General features: G+C 43.8%; 1 protein-coding gene across 2 annotated transcripts; it reads left to right on the top strand.

Annotated features, from left to right (window-relative positions):
* The first annotated feature begins 582 nt into the window (after window positions 1-582).
* Window positions 583-5,835, top strand: mob3a (MOB kinase activator 3A). 2 transcript variants are annotated; one of them, XM_040034957.1, is made up of 4 exons: window positions 583-807; window positions 1,723-2,293; window positions 3,376-3,578; window positions 5,413-5,835. In XM_040034957.1, the coding sequence occupies exons 2-4, from the start codon at window positions 1,876-1,878 to the stop codon at window positions 5,440-5,442; spliced, it is 651 nt and encodes a 216-aa protein (XP_039890891.1). In that variant the 5' UTR covers window positions 583-807; window positions 1,723-1,875; the 3' UTR covers window positions 5,443-5,835. The 2 variants fall into 2 exon arrangements, with proteins under 2 accessions (XP_039890891.1, XP_039890892.1); XM_040034958.1 differs by lacking the exon at window positions 583-807 and adding an exon at window positions 814-915.
* The last annotated feature ends 6,089 nt before the right edge of the window (window positions 5,836-11,924 follow it).

Below are 11,924 nucleotides of genomic sequence, written 5' to 3'. Positions count from 1 at the left end.
AGCAGCAGTGTTGGCCAATATAGCTTAAAACGGTGCAGGTTACTAGATTAGGACCTTTTGTTTATTATAAGCACACATACGCACATATCGTTTCATGCCATAGTTTCTCCTTTGCAAAACTGAAAAAGAATTTCGTTTCTTCAGTATATGCTGACACGTCATTCAAATTCTGTAACACTTGTAGCTTTTTTTTTTTACTTGTAACTTTTCCTGCTTGACCTTCTGTGGCATGGCTTGGGTAAAAACTATATTGTAGAAAACTGCAGACTGCAAACTGTGAGGTACTGAGTCAAGATGTAGGACGGGAGAGCAAAGAATCAAAATGCCGTGTAGTCCCACATAAAAAGAGACATCTGATCAGGATACGGGCGGAGCAGGATTCATTCTTCCGAACAGTAAAATGAGAAAACCCACACTGGAAACTTGATTTAGTTTGTCAGCAGGTGTAAGTGATTAACACATGAAAAGTGCTCTTAGGTCAGAGGGAATGTAATGAAATGACCAAAGCTAACATGAAAGTCTCCACATATAGTGGAAAAATCAGTCCCATTACTTTGAAAATCCTGAATCCGGAAGTCGCCGCTAAAGCCGCTAGCTTGGCGCTGGTGTACTTTTCGTTTCACAGGGAGGAGTCAGACATTAGTTTCTTTATCAAAGTGACATGTTCGTGCCGTTATTACTAATTCTACGACATGTATCGCACCGTGTGTCCATAATGTAGCCCGTCTGCGGTGTCGACATAAAGCTATCGATCAGCGACCAGATATTTCTCGATAAAAGGTCGAAGGAAACAGGAAGGCGGAACAAGTAAGTTCGGGAAAGTGGCTTTCAACTGTATCATTTCGTCACCCTGCGAAGAGCCGCCCGAGTTAACTGCTGCCCTTAGGCGGCTTTTCCCCTCGTTTACGATAGCGTGTGAGTGATCCGGGTTTGTCGTGTGTTTTTAGCGGGTTTTATATTTGCTGTTTTATGGAGCAACAAGTCCGGCCGAGTTAGCTAGCGTCACGTCACGAATAAACTTCGCACCGCCGTCATGTGCCCCGATGTTGAATCTCTGACTTTTATCCTGGAAATGTGCTTAAAAACGACACAAAGCCCTCCAGACAACGAGCAACGTGGACCTGATGTATATATGGAGGCGTAAATAAACACGACAATGTCGATTTACGTTGGCAACACGCGGTTTGACTTGGTTTTATTGTCATTCGGCATATTCTTGATTTCACGGCGGAATTGGTGTATGAAATAGGAAATGACTCACTCAGACACCATGTTTCATCTTTTAAGGTTAATCTCTTTTTGCCGAGGCTTGTCGTTTGCAGACAGCCTCTGTTTCAGCCAGCCTCCCAGTGCTGCAGTGTGGTCTCAGATCAATTATGTCGGGCAACTGGGCATTTTATTCTGATACAGCCAAATTATTTAGTTGTGTTGCTCTCGTGCGTAAAATTTCTCGCACGGCCTCCATTTCTTTTCCGGTTTAACAGTTTTATATCAACCTAGCATGCATCTAACATATGATTCATGACTGGGAAAAACCCAAATCTCACTGTTGTTTGGCATTTTAGACACTAATTTAACTAACAAACATGCTGTTTGCAACCCTAGATTTTAATTGTTACATACACATGCAATCAGGTTTGACAGGAAGTAGATATTTCATTGTAAATGTGCATATATTAACCAAATTCTGCCCTTTTCTTTTTCTCCTTTTATCGTACACAGGAGTCAGAGACTCAGTCCAAATAAAAACCACGACAATCCATAACCAAAACAACCCACACTGGCTGTTCACACAACCTTGTCTGCTTCCATTTCAACGGTAAATAATTCACCTGAAGCGTTCGAACAGATCGTCTGCCGCCACCACATGCGACCATGTCCATGGCCCTGAAACAAGTCTTCAACAAAGATAGGACATTCCGGCCCAAGCGCAAGTTTGAGCCCGGGACGCAGCGCTTCGAGCTGCACAAGAAGGCCCAGGCGTCCCTGAACGCCGGCCTGGACCTGAAGCTGGCTGTGCAGCTGCCCCACGGCGAGGACCTCAACGATTGGGTGGCCGTCCACGTGGTCGACTTCTTCAACCGCATCAACCTCATCTACGGCACCATCAGTGACTCGTGCACCGATCAAACCTGCCCGGTCATGTCGGGCGGGCCCAAGTACGAATACCGCTGGCAAGACGAGCACAAGTACAAGAAGCCGACCGCCCTGTCGGCTCCCAAATACATGAGCCTGCTCATGGACTGGATCGAGGTACAGATCAACAACGAGAACATCTTCCCCACCAACGTCGGTAAGTGTTGAAATAAGCCACGAGTTTGAAAATTGAAGAAACTGTCCCGTACGGCGTCTCAGCGGTTGGTTCAAGTCTGTCAAGTCATCTCATGAGGCAAACCAAGCGACCAGCCCATTCACAGACAGACTGTGGCCACGCTTCGATATGGTTACGAAGCCATTCCAGTCAATAAATTCCAAAGTTTTATTTGGTAAACTTATGACTTTTGTTCAGATTTCAAATTTTCTCCTGTTGGTGTTTTAACCCAGTGGCTCCCTGCATGGGTGTTGGCACCACAGGTAGGGTCACACAGCAGAAAGTGGGGAGCTGATGCTTTAATATATCTTTACTTTTATGAACTGAATGGCTATAATGAGTAACCTCTATTTCATTTTAATGATCCTTTCAGTGTGAATCATTCGGAACGCAGAGAAAAGCCACTTAAATGATTAACGCGTAATAAGTACAGAGGAAAATTGAAATGAGATGTGTACGACTCACATCTGAAATGTGAAGCCTGTTTTTCAGCATCCGCAAGGCCACGTATGTCAGATTACCTTCAGCGCTGAGCATTGCTAACATCACAGTTAATCTGCTGCAGTGGAATTTGTGGTTTTCTATTATCTCAGAGTGTGTTTGTGTGCCCTGTGCTGTGGCTCAGCAGCTGACTGACTGACTGCAGAAACATGCCAGCCAGTGGATTTAGAAATGGGTCACAGGATGGACAGTAAGGCTATGAATAGAAACGACCTCTGATGCAGCCATCCTCTGCAACACGTTCCTAAAACATTATTTAATTAGTCAAAGCAAAACGATGTGCTGAATTAAGCGTGGGTTGGGAGATTATTCGGCACACCGAGCCCTGTCGATTTTCCGATCGTGTCCGATTGTGACGCTGGCCGCGTCTGCTGCCGATTGGCGGCTGGTGTCCAGGCCTGAGGGGGAGAAGACGGGGAAAGGTTAATGTAGAAAAAGCAGCCTCACTTTTAATTAAATGCATCCGTAATTTCAAACGTGTCTGTTTATTCCGGAGCAAATAAAAGGTCCCCGCAGACTGACCGCAGCCTTCTCGCTCTGTCTCCCATCTGCTTGACTCCCAGGTACTCCCTTCCCTAAGACATTCATGCAGGTGGCTAAGAAGATTTTGTCGCGTCTGTTCCGGGTGTTCGTCCACGTCTACATCCACCACTTTGACCGCGTGAGCCAGATGGGGGCAGAGGCTCACGTCAACACCTGCTACAAGCATTTCTATTACTTTGTCACCGAGTTCAACCTAACGGACCACAAAGAGCTGGAGCCCCTGGTGAGCAGATGACATCGAGCTCTGTGTGTGTGTTCCTGTCTAACTATCTTTGTGAGGACTGAAATCTGCATTCTACTATACTTGTGAGGACACACTCACCGGTCCTCACAAGTTTGAAGGCCTTTTTGAGGCTCAAAATGTGGTTTTAGTGTCAGGGTTACAATTAGGTTATGGTTAGGTTTAGGGTCAGGGTTTGGGATAGGCATTCATTTTTAATGGTTATGGTTAGGGGCTAGGAAAACCATTATGTTAATGAAGGTCCCCACTAAGATAGCTGAATGGGCTTGTGTGTGTGTGTGTGTGTGTGTGTGTGCACACTTGTGTAATAATCAGCCCATGTTAAAACACCGAGATGCTGCATTTGAAGGTTGCTGTGACACAAAGCTGCATTTTAGAGCAGTGTACAGCGGAGATGTGAGGCTAATCTTGCATCGTGGGCCGGACCGGCGAAACTCCCTTCTGTAAGGTTAACGGCACAAATCAGTTTTTCTATTGTAATAAAAAATGGCCTGCATTTGTATAGCGCTTTTCTAGTCCTTAAGGACCCCAAAGCGCTTCACACTACATTCACACACTGGTGATGGCAGCTACATTGTAGCCACAGCTGCCCTGGGGCGCACTGACAGAGGCGAGGCTGCCGGACACAGGCGCCACCGGGCCCTCTGACCACCACCAGTAGGCAAACACGGGGTTAGCATCTTGCCCAAGGATATTTGGCATGCAGTCATGATGCAGCCTGGGATCGAACCACCGACCTTCTGATTAGTGGCTGACCTGCTCTGCCACCTGAGCTACAGCCACCCCAGAACAAAGATTGTGGCTCACATTTTCTAAGTATGGTGAAAAAGAAGAGATATAACAAACTCACTATACTTTCCCTAATAAGTGAAAAGGAATGAAAGAAATCTGTAAGCATGACTTTAAGGGCTTAAATTGTCAGAAATAAATGTATAGGACTAGCGGGCCATATTGGAGCATTTGACTGGCCGTTTCTGGCCCCGGGCCTCATGTTTGGCAACCCAGGTAAACAGACTATCACATTTCCTTTAAATTATCTTTTGAGAAGTACAACAAAGAGCCCGATTACTACATTATCAGATCAGTCTAGCATATCGTTTGATTTAGGAAATTAGAATTGGCACCCCTAGTGGTCAAATCGTGTAAGTGCAAGACTGTTTCTAAACTTCCCCAAAATCTTGTGTGGCTTCTCTGTATTTCAGCATGATGTTGCTTAATGGGTGATGCATAACTTGATAGCTATAGATGAGAAGATGTGAGTTTAAAAATGAAGCTGTGGGTAAACTGTATCCTTTGTTTAGTGTAGCTAATGAAAACTGCAGTCATGTGATGCCTCAGTGGCCCAGGGATTTAGGTCACTGGTTTTTAGGCTGCAACAAAATGTCCTGTGTACAAGCTGCAGATTGCTGCAGCTTAATGCGATGAGTGGAAAACTACAATAGTTAAGACCCATGTATGAGCACACCAGAGAAATGCAGGACTCTCAAAAAATGAGTCTTTGCAGTTTGTTTGTTTTAGAACAGATTTTTTTTTTGTCTTTCCAGTATTCTGAAACCCAAATTTATTTTACTGTTAACGGTCAAAGACGAGTGCTCACTCTGTCAGGTGTGTGTGTGTGTGTGTGTGTGTGTGTGTGTGTGTGTGTGTGTGTGTGTGTGTGTGTGTGTGTGTGTGTTTTGACCAAAAAGCTTGGACTGCTTACTCTTTGTTTCCCACCTGTATGTTGCCCACAGCAGTGTGCTGTCATGTGATCAGTGAGGAACTGGCTTTGGAAAGGTTCGCTCAGCTGTGTGCTGTTTGTTTGTGTCTGCCACAGAAAGAGATGACCTCTCGGATGTGCCACTGAGGGACCTGCGGACACGGCGAATGGATGCATCCGTCCATCTCGAAGACTGCATTGGAGAACGGAAAACGAGCAATCAAATCCAGAGTCTATTTTTATATTTAAGTACTGTAATCTATTTTAGCTGCATACTGTAGGTTTAACCAGGAAGCCTGTTGCGCCAGGGCGTTCTGCTCCTTCCGAAAAGTTTTCAGACATTTTATCAGAGCACAGTATTAAGAGGTCTGTTTGTGTTAATGTCTCTTTTTTTTTAATCTGAATCATTCCAGGATGCTTCCTCTTTTCTTTTCTGTTCCAAATGATCTAAAATTAGTACGGTTTCTTTCTTTTCACCTGTAAATCTCAGTATGTTCTTACATTAAAGTGATTCTCAACTCTTTCTGATGCTGATGATAATGGGCTGCAGCATTTTTTTTAAGTCATAAAAACCTTAAGATTAAACTGAGGGAAACGGAGGAAACAGAGTATTTTACTGAACTGAATCCATTTAAAGTCATTAATTTTTATTGGTTAAAACTCATATGTGCAGACAGGCTAGATACTGTAATGGTGACTCAGACATCAAGGCTGTTATCTTACACGCTGGGCTGGGAGCCATTGGGTCGGGTTCTCAGATGTCAAACCTGCAGGTGTTTATTGCAGATACTCTTGGCAGCTGAAGGTCACACGAGACTTGAACCTCACATGACAAACACAAGTGGAAAAACATGATGAACAGGCTGTGTTCACTAATGTCCACCAGGAGGCGTCAGACTCCCAAAACCTCCCCGTCTCCCTGAGCTTTCTATCCTGCGGTTGCTGCTGTACTCTTATGAAATCTGCTCAATGTCCCACTTTGAGTCAAGAAGGGGGGGAAAGACCTGATTCGGGTGAATGATTTGGCTAAGCTGGTTATGTAAGAAACAGGCCAGACTGTACTGTGACGAACACAGAGAGAGGGTTTGTTTTTGGATGAACGCTGCTTAGTGTGACTGAGCCAACAATAGTCCCGAACAACAACATCAGTGGTTGGAGTTGGTGGAAGTTATCGGCGCTTATGGGCGGGGTTATATAAATAGTCACACAGTCTCTCTCATTACTGCTGCAGGGGTGCAGTTAGTCATAATAAACCATTACTCAGTCATCTTATTCAAGGCAAATCATGCAAGCCATCGTTCAGAATGGCCCCTTTAGGTGCACCTATATAGTATATGAGTGTAACATCAGTCTTTGCAAAGCTCATATCTGATACTGTTGCACACGTACACACACACACACACAGCTTTCAGCACTGCGTTATGACATAAAGTGGAAAATTACAGTTCACTGTTACACCCACTCTCTAACTGCAGTTTACAGGCAAAACACCAAACAGGTTAATTCCTTGAATTTCAAAATAATAGCACTTCCTGTTCGCACTGTCTGTAATAAATGTAAACAAAACCTCACCACACTGCAGTCACACACAGGAAAAAAAGAATGATTTCATCCACGAGGCTTTCTGGAAACATTTTATTCAAAAAAACCAAACAAAAGTCACGGCCACAAAGTTAGAATGACATCTTCAACTTCTTTTTTCCTTTTTTGGTGCTTGAAGAGTAAGTCATTCAAAGACTGAATATGTCTATTTAATAAAGAGACCTCAACATTGCAGTCAAGCAAAATAAAAGTAACTTGTAACAAAACGCTGTATGTTGTTGGACAATTTAGGCAACATAGTAACTATTTTTTAATACAATGTCTTTAAAGGACACTGTCTAATTCCATAGTCAGAAAGAAACCTTGTACTTCACTACATCTAGTTACCATTACATATATCCATGCACATAAATAGCAAGGACAGTCTATGGTTGCTATTGATTCATATCATTAATAACTGAAGACTTTCCTCCTTTAGAAAGTACGAGCTGACTCATATATGTGCTAGTCTGTGGTCACTAGTTCCTTTACAATTAGGAATTTTGGAAAGAAGATATGTGAAGCTTGTAAATTATTACTTTCTGATAAGTTAAGCTACAAAGCTTTTATAAATTATTCTGAAAACCATTTCAATGGTCCACTCATTTGTTTTATCGCCCTGAGTTTTATCTTACTGAGTACTCAGAGCATTTAAGGCTACAGCCCCGTTCACCCATTCAGCGCTGTGTTTTATGCCTTTAGGGGCTTTTTATGACTTCTTTTAACTGCCGACCTCCCCATTGGTAAATAACCTGCTCAACCTTCAGCTGTTGTTCATGAGAAAATATTCCACGGTTTCAGCTTTGCACAGTTGAAGGATGGTTTCAGTTTCTTCCAACGGTTTTAATGTAGCTTTAAAAATTCTCCTTTGGACAAAGCTGGCTTTGGGGATTTGACACGCGTCAGTATTTTCTGAATTTTTACAAATCAGAATGAAGAAGGTGAATCTATCAAGGAAACAATCACTAGCTGCACTCCTGTATGAAACAATTGATTCAATTTTAATGCACAAAAACTGCATATTCATCTTCATATAAAGCGCTAAAATGAACCCATTGTCACCTCCTTCCATCAAGCTGGACAAATACATTTTGACATATATGATAAATATGAATTTTGATAAGAAACAAACATGATGTAACAATGTGCCACGGTTAATTCACCCACTGGAATGACCTCATTGCCTCCTGCAACCTGATCCTCTTACAGGACTGTCCCTCCTCTCACAGTGGAGTCAGTTCCTCTGAACACTGGGCTGCACTCTCTCAGCACACTTTACGCCTGTTACGTGTCAGATGAGATGTACCCGCCTTGCGCTCTTCCCCTCCCTCCTTCCTTCTCTCTCCCGCCCTCACTGGCGTGTTTTTCTCCTTTGGAATGTACCAGACAGACTCGAGGGGCTCTGCGATTGGCACAGTGAAGGGAAGCGCTGGCTACAGGCCAAGAACAAGCTCCAGCCAATCAGACAGAAGCCTGTCCAACTCTGTGCTCAGCAGTTGCCCGTCTGTTGTTTTCATGGTACAGTGTGGTTATTTACATACAATCAAAAACGGGCTGGGATGTAATGTGAGTCAGTAAGTGCCGGACTGAGGACACACCCTTAACGGTTTTGCGGCACATGACTCAGTTGCATCATGCGGTTGTGCAGCTTGTACAGATGAAAAGTGGCGATAATTTTAGGACATTGGAGGTGGAGAGGCCTCGTAAAAAGTTCCAGTAAGATAATGACGTATTTAAATGAGGCCGAAATTTGGGCAGATTCAGCTTCTGGTTACTTGAGCTCGAGGCTTGGAAATAAGACTGGTATGGACTAGTCTGGAAGCACTCTGTAGATGTCCTTCTGGGCCCTCTGTGTGGGACATGTTTCACTCTGCCACTAAACTCAACAACCAAAACGCATTTCTTCCTGAAAGTCCAAACCCTTGTGGATCATTATTGCTGGAACTGTTCAAAAACCGGGGTTTCCATGTCTCTGGCAAGTTGGGTGTTTTTCCCTGTCCACAGCAAAGACCCATTTCCCTTTCTGCTGTGGACATGCAAAGGCACATCTGTACAATTCTCCCTAATTCTTGCATAATGACAGTAGATTTATAGTTATTAAAAAGCGGAAGCCATGCCTGTTCCAGCATGTCTTACACCTACTCTTTGCACAAATGTTTCTAATAAGTACTGCTAGAACATTTGATTTAAGTGAAAGGGCTGTATGGTGAGGGCAGAGAACAGATAAAAACAACAACAACTACTTAGTCATACAGCAAGTTGTTTAGAAACCAAGAAGTGACACAAGCTCTAGTGCCCAGGCTGAAAGGTCAAATCTTACATTTCAGCCTCTCCCTGTCTGAATCAAAACTACCTGATTCATATCAATACCCTTTGTTACACATGGTTATGTAAGAAGCACAAAGTGCAAGCACAGAAAGAACACAAAAGGGTTCCCTAGTGTACAAATGGAACGAGGCTGGAGCAAAACAGTCTGTGTTGCAACATTTTTTGGCAAATCGGAGAGGGATTTCTGGGTACTGGAACAATTTGATTGGCCTAGTGCGCCGTCTTTCTCTTTCTGCCCCATGCACATCCATTTCTGCCAGAGATGACATATTTCCCAACTTGTGGCTGTTTCCTTGTAAGAAGATTGTTCAGTCAAAGTTGCTTGGAAAAGGGAGCACTCTGGGGTGCTGCGACCTCCCTGCTTAGGAAAAGCATCTAACAAATGTTCAAATTAGTATAAGACTGCTACTGTGTTTAGCTCCCTAATCTTGTTGGCCTTTGGGGGTTGTATTGATACGTGCCGGACGTCCATTATGTGAAAACACTTGCAGGTACCACTGGCTTTTCATGTATGTGGACAAATATGGTGCACAAACAGCACAGAAATGTTTCTGCAATCCTGCTGCTCTGTACCCGAGGGCCTCTCACCAGGCCTGTCTCCATCCATCCATCCATTTTCTTCCACTTATCCAATTCAGGGTCGCCGTTTGGCCCAGCTGTCACAGGCAAAAAGCAGGGCACGCTCCGTATTCCGGTCACCAATCTGTCACCACACACATAGAAACTCACACTCCTATGGTCAATTGATAATAACCAGTTAACCTTACTGGTTTCTGGACTGTGGGAGGAAGCCAGAGTACCCGGAGGGAACCCACGCAGGCACCGTAAAAGTGTTCAAACTACGCACAGACAGGCATCAGACTGGATTTGATCCAGGACCTTCACCACTTTGCATTTTCCTTTTGCTGTTGCAGTCATATAAGTGTGGGCTTTGATAAGAAGAGTTTGGAGGATATTTGAGCGCTTGCTTTCCATCCTTACTGTTGTTGAGTAGCTCCATAAAGGTGTCATTAAGAACGTGAGAACGTCACGAGAACGTGTTATGATGGGGCAATAATGCACATTTCCGGAACAACAACAAAACACTGTGATTGATCCACAGCTTTATCTACGCACATTACAAGGCTACTGCAGTGCAAAACAATAGAGACACGCCTCTGTTAAATCACGTATCAAATTAAACAACCCAGGATAATCTCCAGATTGAGCTGCTTTTACGTCAGAAAGAGCTGCTGTCAAATGTAGGCACGTATCGTGGCCCCGTCCCTCTCTCTTTTGAGCTGTAGTGACACAGACCCACCCCGTGCACCCCGTGAACTTGGAAGTGCGATCTTGTTTTCCCACTAAACCCTGCGACTACACCATGTGCTCCCGACTGGGGAATCATCGGCCAACGCGTTACGTAATGTTTGCTACTATTGGGCTTGTGTTTTGGGGGTAGAAGGTGAAAGGAGGTAGAAGGAGAAGGAGAGACACAAAGCATCCAGTTACAAGGCAGCCGACTCCTGGAACAACCCTTACATGGTTTTAAGACACCCAGTACATGAATACTCAAGTGGAACTCCAAACCAGGGATTATATGCAGTAAGAAAAGGGAGCAGGGGAAAGGTTTGTTGGACCATGTGCTTATAGTGCAACAAGACCTGAGCACTTCTAACATAATACATAGCATCACTTAGTAAGCTGGTGTGCAGTTATTACATACTGTATTGTGAGAATACGTGGAAATAAGTTTCTCTCATTATGAGAAACCACTTGACTGAACCTGTCTAAATACCTGCCTCCATATAAGCATATCACATCTAAGGCAACACTGCTGTGCCATCTCACAATTAGCAGATGGGCTGAGAGATCACACATATTTTCTGCGTCATCAGGATCCTTAGATTTCTTTCATTATCACAACCACGACACATTGTCCCCACCCCCGTCGAAACAGCTTCCACATCAGGCTGCAAAACGTGCATGTACTCCCACAAAAGGTCAAAGGTTCAGCTGGAAATGTTCGGTTTCCGGCATCATAGGATATGAAGAAATGTTGATGGCTTAGCTATTCTAAAAGCTACCAAATATCCCAAAAAGTAAAAACTATACGGTTTGGACTGACCAAAAAAATCTAATATTTGACATGATTTCTTGATGTATGCAGTTAAATAAAGTAACGTGTATTCAGGAATACTTCAGTACACTCCTCAACAGATATTTGTCTTTTAAAAACCATACATTGTTCTAGTTAAACCATAGTGCAGTTTAGCCAGCAACAACAACAACAACAAAAATAAGGCTGTCTGTATCCAGTGCGTAGTACAGCTCATAGTTAAGTACATTGTGGTGCCGTTCTGGTTGTATCGCGCAACATTGCATGAGACCATGCGCCACAGTGATATGCCGCAGAAGCTGAGGGCATGGCCCCGGCCCAGTCTCTGAGAGGGAGCTGGGTGCCGTGACTAAGACCTTGGTTTTCGATGAAAACCCTGTCCGTGGTCATTCATCCCTTGGTGTGAGAGTGAAGTCATTATAATTGTAGACTAGAGAGTTTTTGACGCAAACAAACATGGGGCAGTGCTAGTAACTTGCACTGCTTATTTATGTATTCACAAAAAACACAAGGCTGGCTCTGTTTTTAAGTCGAGTTAATAATTAAAGTGTGCCTTTGACGTACAGCGGCAGCAGCATAAACAGATGAGGTGATCGGGACGGTGTAAACTCGCAGATCTGGT

The sequence above is a fragment of the Simochromis diagramma genome, unplaced genomic scaffold (assembly GCF_900408965.1).
Source record: "Simochromis diagramma unplaced genomic scaffold, fSimDia1.1 OVJJ01000816.1, whole genome shotgun sequence".
NCBI classification, from domain to species: Eukaryota; Metazoa; Chordata; class Actinopteri; order Cichliformes; family Cichlidae; genus Simochromis; species Simochromis diagramma.
This window is presented reverse-complemented; position numbering and strand designations above follow the sequence as displayed.

Bases quoted from the DNA above. Each gene is read 5' to 3' on its own strand.
- mob3a (XM_040034957.1), top strand. From the start codon at position 1,876: ATGTCCATGGCCCTGAAACAAGTCTTCAACAAAGATAGGACATTCCGG. The intron at 2,294-3,375 runs GTAAGTGTTGAA...CTTGACTCCCAG, and splicing joins CATCTTCCCCACCAACGTCG to GTACTCCCTTCCCTAAGACA. The intron at 3,579-5,412 runs GTGAGCAGATGA...TGTCTGCCACAG, and splicing joins ACAAAGAGCTGGAGCCCCTG to AAAGAGATGACCTCTCGGAT.